General features: G+C 38.5%; 1 protein-coding gene across 1 annotated transcript in view; it reads right to left on the bottom strand.

The window, feature by feature from the left end:
- LOC137180151 (voltage-dependent T-type calcium channel subunit alpha-1I-like) overlaps positions 1-20922 on the bottom strand; it is a 223393-nt gene that overhangs the window by 105525 nt on the left and 96946 nt on the right. Inside the window, exons 5-6 of the mRNA XM_067585420.1 lie at positions 20405-20502; positions 8485-8644 (exon numbers count right to left, since the gene is read on the bottom strand). Of these exons, the coding sequence (XP_067441521.1) occupies positions 8485-8644; positions 20405-20502 (258 nt within the window). The remainder of the gene's footprint in view (positions 1-8484; positions 8645-20404; positions 20503-20922) is intronic.

The following is a 20922-nucleotide window of genomic DNA, read 5'->3' as shown; positions in this document are numbered from 1 at the left end:
ATTAATTGCGCGGTTTGTGAGAAAATATTGATTTTTGTACTAACACTTTTGATTTGTTTGTCAGTTCTTTTATTCCTGATGGTGCAATTAAGGGAGAAGGAACCTAGCCAGTTTCTCTCCCGGTGAAGCAAAGCTGGCTTCATACAGCAAAGACAAGGCCAAAAAAACCAGAAGGAAACTTTTAACTTTGGTAACTGAGTTTGTATTGATTTGATGTATTGGGGAGCTGAGAGTACCATGGGAAGATGCAGTAAAAACTGTCTGTGAGAAGAAAAAGAGTATGAGGCAGAGCAATGTGATTGGAAACATGGTTGACTAGAGGTTTTGTTCCTGCTGAGCTTGGAGGGTGCAGCCCAAAACAGTAAGTGAAAACATGGCTGTGGGTAAGAAGAAAGGTGAGTGACTGGGGCAAAGACAAGTAAGTGCAGAATCTTCAAAGTGTTAGATATGTTATAAGCAGAAGAGTATGCTGTTTTGCTTGCAAGGAGGAAGTAGCTTGGGAAGGTGTTTTGGTGTTTTGGCAACATGCAGCTTAGCTTGTTAGCTTGTTGTTAGTAACTAGCATGGAGTTAGCTGATGGCGTTAGCTGGTGATATAGGTTGAAATGCATGCTTTTTTGCTTGCTATGGGGAGGTAGCTGGAGAAAATTGTTTGGTTTGTTTGGTGGCTCAAGCAGCATGAGTTAGCATAACATGTTGTTAGCTTGCATGCTGTTAACTGATGTTCTCAGCTGGTGATGTTACAGAAAGTGTATTTCCGTTGCTTTGTTGCTTGCTGTGGTGAAGTAGCTGAGGAGGTATGTTTGTTGTTTGATGGATAAAGCAGCTTGCTGCCAGTGAAGGCAACATGCTAAGTAGCTTAACATGTTGTTAATTTTTCCCAGTGGCCACTCATGGTTTTGCAGTGAAAAATCACCCTGCGGCCCACAAGGCATTTTCCCCATAGACCACTATTGTAAAAGAGACATCTGTAAAACTGTTGACAGGACACCTCAAACTGCAAACAAGGTCAATTATGACTCTTTATATTATGATTTTTTGATCTATGGAGGTTTTATATTTGTAAAACTTTCCTCGAGCTGAGAAAAGTGATTTAAAAATCTGTGATGTCATCACAATGTAAAGTCTATGGGTCGTGCGGGAACTCATGGGTGGGGCCAGCGGGGGAAACACTACTGCACATATTCAGTGGGCCGCACAACATGGAAGCAAACCCGGAGGCTAGAAACTTTTTTTGAGTGTATGCATCAGCCGAGCAATTCTTATGGACTGAATGGGCGCCATTTTTAGTCCCGTATCCAGATTTTATAATACATCCATGGGTACGATAGGTCAAGGGACATAAGTCATGCATAGAAAAGTTTATCATACAAGAGAGGTTGCTAATTTTCGCTATTGGTCAGGCTAGTGGAACTAGATAAAATTGATGGTTGCTGGACAACTGAGCAGGCCATGGCATTCAGATTCAGAACTGCCTATTACGCCATTTGGACCAGCCATTGTAGCTCAGCCTAAGCATATACTGTTGGACATGAGGCCTGATTAAGCTGCTTAGTATCTGCTCTTTACTTGGGCGAGGGTAAGTTTCAAAGACAGTTCAACCATGCAATAGGTTAGAGAAATTTCTGATATTACTAGTGGCTATTTACCAGACCACTGGAGCCAGATAAGCAGGTGTAACTACTGAACAGCTGAAGTATTTAGTGGGCAATCACACTCAACTTAAACTGCCTATCAAGCCAGTGTAGAACAGTTCATCAATGACACAGCATATTTTGTGAGTGCATATCACTTATTTTATGACTCCTGCTACATAATTTTGAGATTTTCTACTGCGTCACATGAATCTCAAGCAACTGACACATTGTTTATTAAAATAAATGAAACGATAGGATGGAATACAATTTTTACATTTACATCATAATTATCTATTTGGCAGATGCCTTTTCTCCAGTGGAAGCAAAACTGTTACTTTCTGGAAGAAAATTATAATGAATCCTTGGTGGAAATATTCATCAATCATCCTCACTTGGCAGCCCACATAAAAGCTTATATACAAATAATTTTCAAACTGAATGCAGTGGATATTATTTACTTTTCATAAGCAGAAATTTAGATGGTTGAGAAAGTAAAAGTTGAAAAAAAAAAACTAATTTGCTTTTTCATAATCCTCAACTACCACCCAGTGTGACGGATGTCAGGTGGGGGGTATCAGAGACTACAAGTGACTGTATCATAGTTATGATAAACACTTTCAAATTATATTCATTTTCTCAAGTGGCAGCTTGTACATGTGATGTGATATGAACCTGGCATCACTAATTTTAAGTATTTCTATTCATTTCTTTCTTCCAGTCATTCCTACCTGCTCAGCAGTCTAGTTACAAAGACTGTGTATGTGTATGTCAGGGTGAAAGACACTGTATGAGTGTATGTGTCTACATGAATTAACCTGTTCACCATGATATGATTTCCTGTGGTCTCCTGTGACTTCTGCTGTTTATATTCTCATCTTGTTGCTAACCAGGGGCCTGGGAAAAGCCGGTAAACGTCAGAAAAACATGACCCTTTCCACTACTTCTCACACCCCTTACACACATGTCCCCACTTCCCTGCATGACAGAGCCGACATCCAGCGAGAGCAGGTATCACAGCCTAGCTCATTATCTGATTGGACATCGACTGTGTGTCCTTGTATATTGAGGTGATTATGTTTGCCACCAGACGGTGTCAGACAGACAGCAGTCATTTCACACCTGAGGAGACATTGGATGCATGACAGCAGAGGCACAAGCCATAGATCTGTGTTTTGTTTTATACCTTCCACTCTTGTTCCAGGAACACTCTGATTACAACCATCAAACATGGTTTGCATCAGCTTTGTGACAAAAAGATCTGCTTGTGTGCATGTTTTACCAACATTGGACAGCATTACTGAAATTAACTCAGGTGGGTCAGGACATCCCATGATTACATCCCCTCTCCATCTCATCTCTGAATAGGTTACCATGGTGATGGCCTACCCCAAAGCCTCTCATCAGATCATTATTTTCTCTCCGGACTTGGCGATGCAACCCGTCGTCCAGCCCACTCCTCCGTGCAGCCAAACTGGCCTAATCAAACGCTTGGATGCAGATTTGGTCTCCCCCGGTTCTCGCTCACGACTGACAGAATCCCAGTTAGTGTCACAGTGGTATTAGCTGTACTCTTAATCATAGAGATATTTAATAGCAAGCCTAACCTGTTAACCCTCCTAGTTCTGACTTATTTTTTTTCTTTTGCTGTTACCAGAAGGGTCAGAGTTCATTAAAGATCACCTCCAGACATGTTTTAAGATGTATATAAAATACTCTACTTTGAATAATAATTTGTGTCTGATATGGTTTTTTGACAAAAAAGTTAAATTATTTTTAAATTATTATTATTAGCTAATCCTTAAAATGACATCTACTCTTTCTCTCTCATTCAAAACTCAAGAATCTATAAATGGACACAAGACGTCTCCTACTTCACTGAAAATCCATTCAACGTGTATGTGCACTGGAGGCTTCAAGTTTCCACAACACATTTGTGTAAGCTGAATATTGGACCAGGATTGGCTTCCAGACTATTTGTGATGTCACAAATCATGCTCGTAAACCCACCCCTAAAACCTGATTTTCAATGAGCACAGAGGAACTTTCTACTTTCAGCAGATGAATGTGAAAATAGCCCTCGAGTGTCAAACTCTGCATTCATCATTCTGTACAGTGAAACTCAACATTCAATTCTATGAACAAGAAGAAAAATATATTATATATTGAGTGAAGGGGGACTTTAATGATCGATGATTTGGGTGATTTGAAACTATCACACAGATATTCACAGAAATCACCCAGCTGTCTCACATACAACTAAATAGATGAAAAACAAATTAATTCTTGGAATCTCAGGTGTGAACATTAACACTCAAACTTGTTTTTCAACTCTCTCTTGTCTAATTTCATGTCATCTCATCAGTTATCACCTGAGGAGACTCCGGTGTGCTGAATAAGGCGTGAGAATGTCATCAAAGCCAACTGAATGAAATGAGCTAAACAGGTAACACATTATTTTACCATTGAGACACTGTTTAATTAGTTCACTTCCAATCAATTAATTTAAATGAATTTCTAGTGTAACCTAGCAAAGCTTTTTTTTTAAAAATAAATCTACGATTAATTAAATATGGAAAATGAAACTTCCAATAACAAATTAATGATTAATGAATATGTACTTGGATTTAAATGAAGCACTTCTGGATATTTCACTGGAAATAAACAACCCAACACAAGTCAAATATCAGTCTAACAACGTTGTCTCAGTTTTCCTGTACAATTAGTACCAAATTACATAGTTCTTTCCAGGGAACTTCATGGGAAATTAAAATGTTATCCCCAAAGATAGACGTGAGACATTGTTTATTGTTCATTTCATTGGATCCCCATTAGCTTTTGCCAAGAATGGATTCCAAAAGGTCCAACGGATAAAACAAAGTAAGTTATCCTAATACAACACGACAGCTCTGCTCTCTAGCTGCTTGAGCTAACGTTATCTTCACAGTCTGAACCCAAGAGGTACAGATTCAAAGTGTTTAAGGTGATTTAAAACATCAGTATAATTTAATTAGAAATTTAGTGGCGGAATTTCAGCTACTGTCTGACTGTTAACTATCCACCAGCTGTCTGAATATTATGAGATACAGTAGATCTTTTGGTCTCTATTGGTCTCTTTGAAGAACATAAAGGTCTTGCAAGGTGACTATGGTGAAGCCAAGCAGCAACCTCTGGGGCTGTAAAATGAAGCCAATGCGGAAGTGCCGAAAACTGCAGTTCCTTGAATGGCCACTTGAGGGTGGCTCCAAAAGCTAGTCAATCCCCGTAGATCCCCATGTTAAAATGCCCAACTTTACAACAGAAATAAACATGTTTACAGCCTGGTACAAAAAACTGTTATAGCTAATTTCCCCTTTCATGACAACTGACTTGTTTAAGTTTTATTAAGCCGTAAAGTTATGCATAATGAAGGACATGGCTGCTTTGAGTGACAGGTCCGCCAGCCGCTAGGTGGCTTGTTTCAGCCATTCAGCCCGCCTCTTTGCCCATTTTTGATTGGCTGGGAGTTAGGCAGCATCACGCACTGCCAAGATGGTGACGGCCGGAGCGGCTCACTTTGAGCTTCAAAACCACTCTTCAGAAACCAACGGGTGACGTCACGGTAACTACGTCCATATTTTTATACGGCCTATGGGTGAGGCTCATTGGTTGTGAGAACATCACCAAAACCAGCGGTGTGAAATCACTAAAAGATGCACAATTTTATGGGTAGAAGTTAAAGGATGCTGTCATCTGAGTGACAGCTGTTGCTTCTGCTACTGTGAAAAGGTGCACAAATAGATACAGCAAACAGTCTAACACACAGAAACACACAAACAAGAGTGTGATCCCTGCACTATTGAAGAACAAAAGCAGAGTGTATTGGTACAGCCAGCCTACATCAACAACTGAGCATTTGCGCTCTGATTTTGAAATGACATGACAGGAGAGTAAATTGAATTTCTGACACTTTCTCTAAAATAAACAGCCCAAAGCCACTGAAATACAGAAAATGTGTCTTAGAAATATCATGCAATACCATCGCAACAATAATGCTTCCACACATGCAACAAAATAAAATTTCAGCCCTCAAGAAAGGGAAGCTGTAAAGATGAAAAGATGTGGACAAATAAAAAAGTGAAGCACATCCACTTGTCAAACTGTAAAGGTTAGAAGTAGCAGGAAGATAGAGAATACAGCACACCTGGCTCACATCATTAGCATCCTAAAGCTCAGACCTTTTTCCAAAACCCCAGATATCCTTCTGGGGGGCATTCAATGAAGTGTGTGGATCAGTGGGGGAGATTTTTGAGTGAGTGTGTGCATGCATAAATGTGCAAGTGTGTGTTTTAGGAAAGTGTATGAACAGGGGCATATTGTGTGCACAGTTTCTTTGCTCATCCATGTATGCCAATGAGGAGATGATACATAGTAACAGTAAGGCCAATCAAGGACAGCAGTGGAAACAAAAAAGTCGTATCCTTTGAAAAACACAGAACAACAGGCCAGTTTTCTCTTTTCAAATGTGAAAACAGGGGCAGATTCAGTGAAACTAATCAAGAATATTTTTTGTACAGCACAGCTTGGGATCCGGGCCCCCGTAGAGAGACCCCTAAAACTCATAACTGCAGCTTCAGGGAATGTCAAACTGCAGGAGTCGTTTGAAAGAAAAGTAACATAAACAAACAAACAAAAAAGTAGAATATCATCCACATAAATGAGTTCTGTTCCAAAATGAGATGCACCTTACTAAAACGGGCTGGTTGCACAAGCAAAAGTTTTGAAGCAGTTGTGACAATAATTAAATATAAACAAGATAATAATGAGATATTAAAGGTCAATAAAAAAAACGACATCAACAAATCTGTATGATTATTATAGACTTTGAAAATATAAAACTCTCTGTTCATGTTTGTTTTCTGAATGTAAAGATGAAACTGATTAATATGAAATATGAATTCACCATTATGTTTTACAGCAGTGAAGCACAAATATCTGGGCCCTGTGTATATGCAGTTTCAGTGGGTCCTCTTCTCCTCTGAATACATTCTCACATGTACAAATAACCGAATCAACAAAAAAACCACTTGCATCTATAGTGACTATTAGGGGAATTACTAATAAACTGTTTATACCACATTTAAGGAAATATTGCTCACAATCACTGAAACAGTGTGTGCTTTAGTCTATAACATTATAGTTTACTATTCAACCCGTAGCTCTTATTATTCCATATAATAAGACAAAGGTAGAAACTAAGGGTGTGCCAGAATACAAATACATTATTTGGCAAAGCACAAATAGTGGGTTTTTTTTATGAATATTTGTTTCATACAAATATTTTCAAAATTATTTGTTTTTAGTCTATCAGCAGGTCTCAATGAGCGGAGTCACATCCACCTGCTACATGACGCATATTTCTTAATTTGGACATCACTTTCATTTTCTAAAACAGGATTCTTAAGCCTCTTTCCACTTTTATTCAAATACAAATACAAATACAAATAATTTTGCTGCCTCAACAAATTCTGATACAAATACAAATACTGGGCCCTCTGCACATCCCTAGTAGAAACAAACCACCTTACATTCATAGCCTCTACAGAAAAAAGGAGGGTTTAGAAGATAAAGCAATCACTGTATTTTCTCTGGCAAAAGGAAACAACAACAACAAAATATATGTTGTAATGAACATTATATGGGAACAATATCGGTTGGCAGTGTAATAAAGTGATTGTGCACATAATTTGCTTACTCATGAAAGCGGATTTACCGCAAAGTTAGTCTCTAAAGAAGTACCAGGCACTACAGCAGTGGGATATGTTACAGGATGAAGAAATAATGTTAATATGACAGAGAAATGTATAAAATCCATCTAAAACAGTAGAAGTAAGTTGTATCCTCACTGGCTTTTCTCACAACAGAATTCTTTTAATAAGTGTTTTCCTTCAGGCTGCTCTCATTTTCCACTCTTGTCTTTTCTTTGCCTCACCTTTTTTTTCTTTTTTGGAAAGACATGATTGCCTGCAGTAATCTTGGAGTCCCCATAGCTTATTGCAACTATGCTAAAATAATGTTAGTGAATTGACAGAGTGTAGTGAAGGGTGTGTGGGGAGGGGGGGTGGGGGGGGGGGTTGACATGGTTGGGGAGGCGGAGATGGGGTGAAAGAAAGAGTGTCGTTTTTTTAATTAAGTGGCAGAATAGACTACGACATAATGATATTTGCTTTGTGCAAATTTTGGTTTGCAATCAGGCTCATTATATTAGCACTTAAGAGAGAGAGAGGGAAAACGAGAGCGGCAGAAAGAGAGAGAGAGCGAGCCTTCATCTCTCTATGGTAATATCAGTAAATTGAGTAGATGATGTAATTAATCTTCTAGAGTCACATTGAGGGAGGGCAGGTAATGAGAGGAGAGGTGACAGACCCACATACACACACACATACACTTATGCAAAGGCACATGTTGTGGCCACTGCATGTTCTTATGCATGCGTACTTACTGTTTCATCTGCTACGATTCCGCCACAGCTACATTCACACAAACATTGGCACATACGGTATTATGAAAAACACACACAGAAATGATAGAAAGGCACATAAACAATAGAGCTGTCAGACCAATGTGTCACAGATCTTGAAGCATCACATTTTCTCACACTCTGTTTCTCTCTCTCAGGCACAGATACAAACACACACACATCTGGCGGTGTGTTATGTGCTACCCTACTGCATATGAGAAATACATCACGGGATCAACTGTTGCCTCTCACTCTCACAACACACTCAACAGTTACGCTGCCGTAAAACGTGCAGACATGAACGATACGGTTGTAATGAGTATCGCATCACACACATAACACGGTGACTCACAGTGTGAAGTTCTCCTCCGGGTAGCAGCGGTTCCTCAGCAGCCCCGCCCACAGCTGCACGCCGATGATACCAAAGATGAAGAAGACGAAGAAGCAAAGGAGGAGGACGTTACCCAGCATGGGAAGAGTGTCCAGCAACAGGTTCACAAGGATACGCATGCCTAAAGAGACACAAACACAAACACACACACATTTATACTAAAACACTTGTGTCTACTTTGATTAACAAATTTGGCCTTAATCTGTATGCTAAATCAATGTGACAATCTCTAACTTTAAATCAGGTAGTGGATTGACTACCTGGAGTTGTGTCAGTTTTCATGTTAGTATAGAGTGGACTCAACAACACCTATAAACGTGTCCAAATACAGTGGCCACTCTTTTGGACATGGCCCACAAAAGTGTAGCCTTGGAAGGACTGAATGGTAGTGGGCTGCATGTGCTTGTTCCCCAGATATGATGGGTAGCTTCACAATAGCCTCCTCATGACGAGTTGTGGCCCTTTGACCCACAGAGACTAAAACTGCACCATGTCGTAAATATCAGTGGTCCACTTGGAGAGGTTCTGTGATACCTTAGTAAACTGTTCAACACATGATGGACAATTCTCATCATAATTTGTGTAAACGATGAGTGCAACAGCCTTTGGTAAATTTGTTCATGCTGCTAACAAACAGATGACTATGAGTCTTGCTTCCAGGATGGATTTACCAGTGACTATCTGAATGCAAACAAGTGATAAATACAACATAGTTACATAATATTTACCAGCTTTGTGAGTTGGTAAAGATTACCCAGTGTGGTTAAATGGCATGTGACTTGCATGCAAAGGATTGTGGGGTACAACTTGTACTACTAATTGTATCCTCCAAATTCACATTTACAACCTCTTATTATTATGGGATCTTATTCCCAGGTCATCCAATATCGACACTTTGCCAAGCCCCTTGAAGTCTCATACATATGCACAAGGTACCCTTTTCAACTGACTCAAATGTTGACCCACCTGCTGCGTCATGGGACGCCCAGAGCAACTGTTCTGCCTGTTCTGTTGACTCTAATGTTATCTCCTACATCTGAAGGAGCTGTTGGATTGGGACAGCCTTGTTGAACTGTTGATACATGATGCATTGGACCTTTAGACTTTTAAAGAGCCAGCACCTGAACATAGCACACTACATAGACACATGAGGAAAAAACCCCCCAAAAAACAACTGACACTCTCTTCATTAATTCATCATTACACTGACTAACCAGTCAGCTCCACACAGTATAGTCATCATATTTTTTTCTTGGCAAACTTAACCATTTATATTACATTCGCTAAGTTGAAACAACAAATGTTCATTGTTGTGTCAAAATCCACCAAGTCTGTGTAACAAATGTATACTATGCAGTCAAATATTACAACCATTATTATGTGTTCACAAATAATCTAGAGGTTCAATACGCCATATTTTCACCCAAAGTTGCTGAGATAGTGACAGATATTCAAATAGTGGTTCATTTCATGCCACTGGTAAGACAAATCATAGTTATGTAGATTTCTAAGTCTCTCAAATGTGTTGATTTGACAAGACTTTAGAGGATAGTCTTGTTTGTTCTTCAGTTCAATGTGATAACAATGTCATTTTGTTATCCTATGCTGCTTTGGTCCGCACCTGTGTGCTGTCATTCTGGCATATAAGGTTGAGGAGAAATACTTTTCCCAGACTAGATGAACTCTTGACCCTTGTTTCTATCTGAGGTTATATAAGAACTGGCTGAGTGCCAAATCACCAGAGAGATGAAAAGGTAATTGTTAGGTGGTATGTGCTCTCTCTCTCTCAGAAATATGATGCATTGTACCTCTGATTGTATTATTTGATTACATTGTTTCAAAACCTGACAATACCCTCTTTGTGTGTTTATTGAGTGATCATGTAATGCGCCACTAAAAGATGTATGGGAACATCATCAAGAAGTCATTGCTCATTATATTGCAGATGAATTTAGGCTCTTTTCTGCATTTCCATAATTGCGAAATTAGCATGGAATGAAAACCATATTTTTGCTTCTGTCTACCACTGCTTACCAGGCACCCCGTTTTTGGGTTCAAGCCTGAAAATAATATACTCAAAAACAGAAGGTTACTGTTCTTCAACCCTTTTGATTACAGTCATAACCCTGGTCTCATTTAAAGGGTACATCTTTACATTTTACAACCAAAAAGTCAGAATGACTATAACTGATCCTGAAATTAATTCCGCAAAGGCTAAAGTGTCCCACGGACGGGATTGTGTCATTTAACAGGTTAAATCCATAATTCAAAAATTCAAACTTCAAAGAAGTGTGAACTAGCAAGTGGACTAGCAACAAAAGAAAAATCTCTCTCACCCCTCCCACTCTCTTGCTGACACAGAAATTTAACACATTACGCTGGCCTTTCCATATAAACTGACGTATTATCATAATTAGCTAATCAATCCCTAATCGCTGCACTAATTGTGATCCCACGGTCCATTACATTGGCTCTGATCTCTATAGGGAAACTAAACCAGGGGTTAATTTCTATAACTAAAAGAGGTTGAGGATTGATACACTATTTAGCTGACTGATCAGGGGTTAAGTGGGCAGATGGTCCACCCGACCTTCTCCTGGGAGATGATGTAATAATTTAAAATATATCAGTCTGAAGAGGCAGACACCCCAATAATTGACTACTGTATATTTGAAAAATAACATTTCTATGAAAAAGTACTGCTACATTTTAAATCTCGAGATAGATGTTTTCTGCCTGAACAATACAGATTCACCCATCAGCAAGAGATAAAACTTCCTGTTTTATATCTCCTTGTGGGAAATCTTCTTTAGCTTGGCAGGAGGTGGGCAATCACGACTGGAAAAACGCATATTTCTCAAGAGAATTTAAATCCCTCTCGAAGGGTGAGATTTCACTTTTGTTGAGAAAAATATAAGATCTTCCTCCTCTCTCATACCTTTGGTATAAACATACCCAGAGACCAACATGACCTTTGCTGAAAACTATGCTGGGCTTGATTTAATATTTAAAGGTTTGTAGGGACAGATGTGTTTGATTCAAAAAGAATCAAACACTTAGCTCTAATTGCAGAGTTACATAAAGTCCCCAGTAAGAATTCCACTTTTAATCCATTTTTATAAATGATCCTGCTTTAGCATCTTATTTCTTAATTTGTAAAACTATTGGCATTGACTCTACATTCAAACACACAACAAAAAAACAAACAAAAAACCCATTCAAATCAATTTAGTTAATCTGAATAAAACTAAATTACAGTGAGTTGAACTGAACTGGAACTGAAGTGTAACCATGGCAGTGCTGATGTCAGAAATTGCACATTAGAGAACCTGACTTCCTTTTCCTTCTTTTTTTTCTTACATTGATTTAGTCTGTTTGAAGTCAGCAGCAGCTTATAGCACTGACATATCATGCTGGACATCCTAATGTGAAAGCATTAAAAATTAACTGTAAACCTTAAATAGTATGTTTCCAGATAGCTGCCATGAAGTTATTAACTATTTTTTTTAAAAAAAGAAGCAAAAAGAAAAATGTTAAAAAATATAAAACATATAAAAACAAAGCAGGAATAAAACAGTACATAAAAGGACATCGTAGAACTGCTTTTTACCCAAGTTTGAGATGTGATTAAAAGATGAAAAGACTCAAATTTGTTCCCTGCAGGAGGTAAAATTAAAGTCACTTAATTAGAATAATATTGGCTATTTGATCATGGGATATTAGCAAATGTTGACTAAATAGAACAACAAAGTTTTATTTTATACAAGAGGCAACTTTAATCGTTTTAATCATTTACAACAAACCTCAAATGGAAGGAGGGAGCAAAGAGATAGGAAATGAGCAAAGTGCAAACTAGATTAGAAGAGAGAAATAAACAGAATATAAATGGGAAAGAGAGGGGCGGCGGAGAGAGAATTTGCTGATTACCGTTACCTTGGCTGCTAATATGGCTGTCTCCCAGGGGGGATTGTGGGTAATGTAGTAAACAGGCCCAGTCCTTTAAGCTGTGGCCAGTGGGAACCCGGCCTGGATAATTTCCATTAGTGTCCCATTAACTGACTCTTCTGTTCACTTCACACATCCTCAGTTGAGTGTGTGTGTGTGTATGTGTATGCGCACATATGCTTATGTTCAGTATGGAGTATGTTTGTGGCTTTGTATGTGCGTCCATACCACTGTGACTGTGTATGTGTGTCCGTGCATATATTGGATGGTGTGCACACATACTGATGTGTTCGTGTGTGTGCCTGTATGAGTGGAGCACTCCGTGACTCTTTGTGTCTCTCCAGCAGCATGGAGATTGAATTACCCCTGAGACGAGCTCTGTGGTAAATTGTCTTTAATAAAGGAGAGAATTGCTTCTTTATTCATCCAACAAATAAAGAGGAGCGAAATAACTTGCTTTTGGCAGCTGATGCTGGCGCAGTGCACAACTGTGTTTGTTGTGAACTGACCTTTTCATCCTGTGGCCACAGCGGCTGGTGGTTTAGAAAATAACTTAAACCAGTTCATGAGCAAATTTATGCTTTTCTGAGCTACTCTATCTCCAGACTAAACATTGATATTGGATGATCCTGCATTCAATGACCTTTGAAACGTCCAATGCCAATGTTTTTGACACTATTTCTTTATACATCTGTGCATGTTAACTACATTGTGGTTAAGGATTACGTTTAGGGAAAGGTTGTGGTTATTGATAAGGTATAGGCCTTTTTAGCAGAACACCTGTTGACATGTCACAGTGGGAAAGGCAAGGTGTAAATTATAAAATGAATAATGGCTGAATTCCATTTATTATTTCAGTTTCAGAGTCCTATATGCTGGCTCGCTGTCACGGCTTACAGATCCATTGTTAATGTTATTAGTAACACCTGTGCTTTTTCCACAATGACAGATCATAATGTCCACCGTGAAAAAGGCCAATCATAAGGCTAGGCACCCAAAACACATGGTAAAGGGTTATGGAAAGATTGTGGTTGTAGTTAAACAAGCCAACAAGCAGTGGTGTAGCAACATCAGCATGGCAACATGCTCCCTGTGACGATGCTATCATCCTGATGTTTAGCAGTGGTTGCCATTTTAGTTCAGTGTGTTAGCATGCTAACATTTGCTATAAAGCAACAAACACAAAGTACTGCTAAAGTCGACTGAAATGTCATCAATTTGGGAGGTATTTGTTAATAAACCAAATGATTGGACAGCTTGAATTGCAATCTCTATCAAAATAGTGAACTAACCAACAATCCCATCACTGGAGATGCGCAACTAGTGTGGCTAAAACAGGACATGAACTCCTCACTTACTTACTTACTTACTTTATTACTTACTTACTTACTTACTACTTACTTTGTGCCTTGATAAAAAAGGGCATGCTGCTTCTTGAATTTGCACTTAACTTTGGCTTTGGACATGTGTGCTCAATAATTGTCCAAAATCCTCTTACAAACCAGTGGTGGCACACTTCATTTTGCATCCTCTAGCTAAAGGAGCTTCTAGCTAGTTAGCATAAGTAGCAATAATCACCATGGCTAAACAAGGATTAGATTGCCACCCACAGGTTAAACCAGAGATAATGTTTTTGAATAAACAGGCAGACATTTTATTCCAGAGTCTTATACATGTGCATCAGAATTGTCTGCATCATTTTTTGTGGCCCATTGAAACTACCCTACTACTGTAAGTGTCTTGGAGGTACAAGACACAGTGTGTTGTCTCTCTTAAACACAGGATTGGAGGGAAGTTGCAACATGATTTATACTTCAACCAACAGCAATTCATACAAGCTGAATACATTTATTACAATTGTGTCTGTGTGTATGAGTTAGTGTTGGGATAATACTCCTTGTACCTCCATTTCATCAGAAAATAGTCCAGTGGTTATGGCTCCTTGCATCTCCTCTTGTTTTTCTCTAAGATCTAATCTTCTTCCTCTTTTCATCTTATCATCCTCTCTCTGGTTCCCGGTCCTCTCTGTCTCGCGCTCATTTTATCTCTATTCATCCGATGACTCCTTCCATCCCTTGCACTTTTCTCCTCAGCTCTATCTATCATCGTAATAGCCTGCTCATCTGAGTCCCCCCGCATCTCTCCTCTCATCATCCCTCTCTTCCTCTCGTCCATCTTCGCCTATCCTTCATGGAGCTGGATAATCCCCTCTTCCCTCCCTCATTTGTCTCTCTTTCTCACCTGCTCCTTTTTTCCTCTTTTATCCTTTTTTACCTCCCTTAACCCAAATGCAGTGTCCTTGTTAAAATGTTGCTGAATAAACCACAAAGAAAGCATCAATTCTGTTTGAGGGGATCTATTTCTCCTTTATTATAAGAAGTGTTTGGTGACTTTCATGTACTGTGTCTTTTATTGCCTGTTTCTCCATCAGCCTCTGTTACACATGAACTATCATGACAAATTAATGTTTTCAATAACAGAAAGGAAGCTTAGTGAATAGAAAAGTCACCCTTGCTCATAGAAATTCCAGATTACAGCTGTAAACATTATTGAGACTCAAATGACTCATCAATGCTTGAGTTTCCTCTAAACAGAAAGCTGTACAAAACAACTCATTCGATGGCAAATTAATCCTGCACAACATTTCTAGCCATTAGGGATGTAATGAAAGTTTGGAACACAATGTTTTGTAATGCAAAACTTACATAGTTGAATATCTTGTGTAATTGCACACATTTTAAATTGGTTTTGTTACGCCAAATAGGCAAAGTAAACAAAGTCTGGTTTTTCATGTCATGATGTTTGGCGAGCCCGATTTAATTCTCTTAAGTGTAAAAAACAAGTCCTCATACCTAAACAAGAAATCAGTTTGTTTATCAGTGCCTTGGATCGTGAATCATATGAGATTTCCGAACAAGTCATGTGACCTATTTGTTAGGCTCTAGGCAACTAACATGACTCTGTTAACCCTCCTGTTGTCCTCGGGTCAAATTTGACCCATTTTCTAATATTTTTATATCAGAAATATGGATTTCTTTCATCTAATTGCCTGAAAATCACATGGATGGTTCCATATCACACACTTTGCAAGTAAAAGTAATGATCACTACTTTCATTGAATTTTGGGTGTTTTATTAAAAATTTATAGCATCTGTGGACTTTTGTCCTCCTGAGTCAAAATTGACCCGGGAGGACAAAAGTTACATGGTCAACGGGAAGACAACAGGAGGGTTAACGACAGAGAATGATCATATCATGGTCATGGTAAAGATTATAGGAAAAGGTTGGCATCATGTTTAAGAAAAAAAAAAGGTTAAACTCACACATTTTACTCCCAGCAGGTTTTGTGACAGTTTGACAATGTAACAATTAGAGCTGCAACGATTAGTTGATTAACAGATTAGTTGATTGAAAGAAAATTGATCACAAACTATTTCGGTATTCGATTAATCAGTTTAAGCAGTTTTTAAAGAAAAACAGCTAAAAGTCTGTGGTTCCAGCTTCTAACATGAATATTTGCTAGTTTCTTTAGTCCTATATGATAGTAAACTGAATATCTTGAGGTTGTAGACTCAAAATACTCAAAATAAGACTAAACAATCAATCATGAAAATAATACAGATACATAAATAATGGAAATAATCATTAACTGCAACCCTAGTAACGATGCTTCTGCTTTTGAGAGATGACAAGACGAGGTTGCTTGTCAAGGAAAGGTGAACGTAGGTTATTTGATTACATTTGAACAAATTAACAAAGCAGTTGCTATTTAGGTGAAGACAGTCTCGCATGAACTGAGGTAGACATAAATGTTGATTAAAATGAAAACATTTTTCTTGTTGTGTGGGGACTGTGGGCTCACACTTGGCACAAACCAAGCACAGCCACATGCAATTCAGCACAACGTGGAAGAGAGGCTGAATACATTAATAATAGGAGGAATACAGAATCAGCAGCTGGAGTTGGGGCAAAGCTTCAGTAATGACTAATCACATGAGCTCCTCTCATCCACTTTAAAAGCAGCAACAGGCTGAGGTCTCTGAGAGAGAGAAATCACAAAATGTTCTTGTGTATTAACAATTGTAAGGTTGCTTTGGGCTTAACTTACTTATTTCATTTACTTGTTTCAGAGTTGTAGCAGTTCTTTTTTTGTTCTTTCTTTTGAACATTTTTCTGTCCTTTTTTTAACACTGTGTAATTAGGTGACAAAATAGCACAACATGTGTATGAGTTGAAATGGCAAAGGTCTTTAAAAGGTACATCAAAACCAAAACATTATTTGGTATTTGCACCGCTAAAAATGTGAAATTACAGGGTTGTCAGCAAATGAGAACACACACACACAGTAAATACCGATAAAAACGCACAGCACCAGACTGTTCCAGCTGATCAGCTCTACCTCCCTGAGAGGTGATGCAGAATTCACTAGAGGAGAACACGAGCTGAGTCCGTTTCTCCCTTTGGAACGAATGACTCTCCAGAGACATGCAGCACTAGTCCTGCCTCTGCTTATGGTATAGAGGGGCGGGTAAATGAGTCGAAAGAATGGAGGGGAAATGGCAGAGGGAGGTGAAGAAAACGCAGGGAGAGAGTAGGAAGAAAGCAGAAAATGGATGAGAAAACAGGCAATGTGGTGATAGAGGAGAAAGGGTGGAGAAGAGAAGGACATTACCGAGAGATTACAGATGAAAGAAATAATAAAAATGAATAATGTCTCTCTTTTCACCTTAAGATATTTCAACAGAGAAAGACAGGGAAAGGAAAACAAAACAAAAAAGACACAGAGATGGTGAAAAAGACATACTGAAAGATGTAGGAAGTGACATAGATAGGGAGATAGTTGGAGTAAACAAAAATAAAGTTTGAGTGGAGTGAGATGAAAGACCAGAGACCTGTCAATAATCGCAGTTATGAAGAAGCATCCCTGTCTCAAGGTATAACACCAATCTCTTTATGGAATAATGTATGTTTACATGCCCTGTATGCATGTTCATATGCATTATATAAATGATAAGCCGAATATAGAATTTTTCCGTGACCAACCAAATTGGCTGTACCCGCTTTTCAGAGACGAAGAAAAAGAAATTGCTCGGATAGTTTATGTTGCAGATTCATGAGCAGTGGGAGGTTTGGCAAAGGAAGCAAAACAACATTAACTTCAAGCACCAGCATATCCGACTTACAAAGTACTCAGTGCTTCTTAAAATGATTGCCTGCTAGGCTCAATTTAGATACATAAAGCACAAAAGCAACTAGCAGCGAGCTCTGATTATTCTCATCAAAAAAGACAGAGACTAAGCAGCACTCTTGCAGTCTAAGTGACGGGGTTGGACCACTCAAAACACTTCAGTGAAGTCTGATCATTGTTTCAGTGATGGGTTTGGATGCTGAGGAGATTTTTGTCAGGATTAGAACAGCTTGCAGTAGATGCAATTACTTTTTAGGAATTTAAATAGCCCTGTGCACTGGATGTTCTCAGGATTTTTTTCCTAACACATAATTTTAATAGATCTATATGTAGAGTACGGTGAGTCATACACAGGATGAAAAATGATAGAACATGACATTCCTGTTAGGTCTTTTTAATTTAATTATTTCCTTTTTTATTGCTGTGTAAACGTCTGCCACTGTTTAACATGAACAAATCTGTTTGCTCCCAGGAACACCTGCACCTGTGAAACCACCAGGCCAGCTTGTGGAAACAGCAAGTACACATTCAAAACTAAATACAGCACAAGACAATGAGGCATATGGGCTGTGTTTGGCTGTGAGGTTTTTGTTGACATGTATGGTTCCACGGTAACAATGGTGCTGGTTTGATGTGGCCAATTTGCTCCAGCATGAATGGGTGAGTTGCACAGTGTCAGTACTGCAGCTTTTCTTGTGTGCACCAACATTACCAGGAAGCATCTGTAAGCAAGGTGGAGCCATTTATACTCAGATCCACTCTCAGATCCACATGTACAGTAAATGATGAAAAGAGGAGGTTACATGCCAGGACAAACTAATGTGTAACAATTATAGTTGGAAGACAAGGAAAAGGATAGTATTCACCAATAAATGTTCAATATTTCGCAAAGAATATGCACCTATGTCTTCCCTTATGTAGAGATCATTAAAAAAAACAGCAAATAAAAAACATAATTATACATAAACTTTAGATTAGAGCTGAAGCATCATCTAAATTTGAGTGAGAGTCTAGGTCTGAGACATTCTCTCTCATTTGTTATTATATTCAACTAAATATAACATTAGATTTGATGAAACTGTGGTGAATTAATTTGAAGGTGAACTTTGAGGCTGTTTATTAGCGACTGCTGAGAGATGTAATGTTTGTACAGTCATGAGCGCAGTCCCCAGACTGATCCTTGAGGGATAAAACTCTGTTGAGATAGCATATTATTAGATATTTCTCTCTAATTACCAAAAAATATCAATCTCATGAGTCAGCCATGGACTGCACTCTCTCTCCATCTGTATCTCTCTAATTATCATGAGCAGATTTGATGTAACTGACTTACAATGTGGGATTACTGGTAAATGACAGTAGGCCTAATCAATCCAATGTCTTATGAATTACACTGATATGCAAATATTTCACATTACAGAATATTTTTTGAGTGAACGTGACCTGGACCTTTCATTTAAATCAAAATACCGGAAAAAACACAATTGACACGTCTGCAAAAAGGACTGCCAGGCAGATTAAGATGAAACAACTTAAAGCACTTAGTTGAAGGGACATTTCTGTACTTTCTTAATCTTGATTCTTATAATTGCTAACTTTGCACTCACCACCTCCTTTGTAGTTATTCAGAAAACACTAAATTAAGGTATATTGGGGCAAGCAATGCGAGCCTCCTAAGGCTTTTCAAATAAACTTCAGTTTTACATAATTAATTTCAAACTCTTGTCTCTGAGTCCAGCTGAAAGTAAACACAGAAAGTAGCTAACAGCGTCTATGTCTGGGGAAACTTGCTTAACTAGATGCTTATTTGTGTGAAAAAGCTAGTTTGTTTACAGGCTGCGGTTTGCTGATGATATAGGGAAAGTAAGTAAGGTCAAGCCAAGGTCAAGTTGATACACTGATTTCCTGTATGATATGGTATGTGAACCCAGGCCGCTGAACTATGCTGAGCGCCCATTCACATCCTCATCATCCTTAGCCTTTTGTTCAAGTTCTCTGTGAACCCAAGGTGATCAAACAAAACCAATTACCACTTTTTAAAGACATGCTACCATCTATGATTGACTGAATCTGATGTACTAACTGAATCCCCTTGTGTGGTTTCATTTTATTACTTTTTTTCACTTTTCACAAACTGTACTTCTGGTGTAGGTATGGTATGTGTCTGTATTATGAAAATATGTAGGTCTTTAACAATTTTACCAAAAAACACAACATTGGTAAAACAAATTGGTCATTTTTGCACCAAAGTGGTTAAAAATCATCATGGCTACAATCAGCACAAAGTGAAATTCCACTCCCTCCAGCGAGTAATAATTATAGCTTGTTGCTTTCTAATCTTAACATGTTCACAGTTTAAGTATTTCTGGCTCAATGACTGACTCATATTCAGCACCTCGAACAGCGACCAAGCTACTGGGCTGGCTGTTCTGGCAGGCAGCTGTCCGTGGTGCTGAATGGGAGGTGGTGGTGAGAAAGAAGGGTATCACATGAATGAGTTTCATCTCTCAATAGCCAGATATATAATAGTTGTTTTTATTCTTCAGCATGAACAGTTCTTTTATTAAAAGTAAAAAAAAAAAAAAAAGCTCTTGGCACCAACTCTGCCTAATTCAGTGATGAACACAGCCTATAACGTGTAGACAGCATAAGGTCATTCTCTCCTTTTTGGCACAGAGCTGCATTATAAAACATCTGAATGATTACCGGTAACAGGAAGACCAAATTTAAAGTGGTGGTGTTACTTACTTGGCACCCTGTTAATTGCTTTAAGAGGCCGCAGTACCCTCACTGTTCTGATGGCAGTGAAGTTGACGTTCTGCAGGTCGAGTGAGTATTCAACCATCCTGGAAAACAGACATAAACACATGCACAAACTATGTTAACACCACAAATACTTGCACATCCCTGCAAGTCCCCACAGCATTTAAAGAGAATGAAGACCAAAAAAAACATTATAACCCATATGATCATCACACAGGAGCCATTTCATCTGAACTTACGAGTTGTGTTGATTTAATATACTCCATCCTTCATGTTTGTGCCTATTAAAGAGCTTAATATGAATTAATGAGCTGGAATTCATGTACCTAATGAAGCAAGACATTCAAAGAAACATTGGCTAGTGGAAGACTTCATAACATTAGCTCAACTGTGCTTGCAAAAAGAAAGTGTCTGCCTCTATGTCCTTAAACAACATAACCATTGATTACTTTGCAGCTGAACATGAATATTAAAACATGTAGGTGTATCTGTTTACAAGGCAA

The sequence above is a fragment of the Thunnus thynnus genome, chromosome 3 (genome assembly GCF_963924715.1).
Source record: "Thunnus thynnus chromosome 3, fThuThy2.1, whole genome shotgun sequence".
NCBI lineage: Eukaryota > Metazoa > Chordata > Actinopteri > Scombriformes > Scombridae > Thunnus > Thunnus thynnus.
This window is presented reverse-complemented; position numbering and strand designations above follow the sequence as displayed.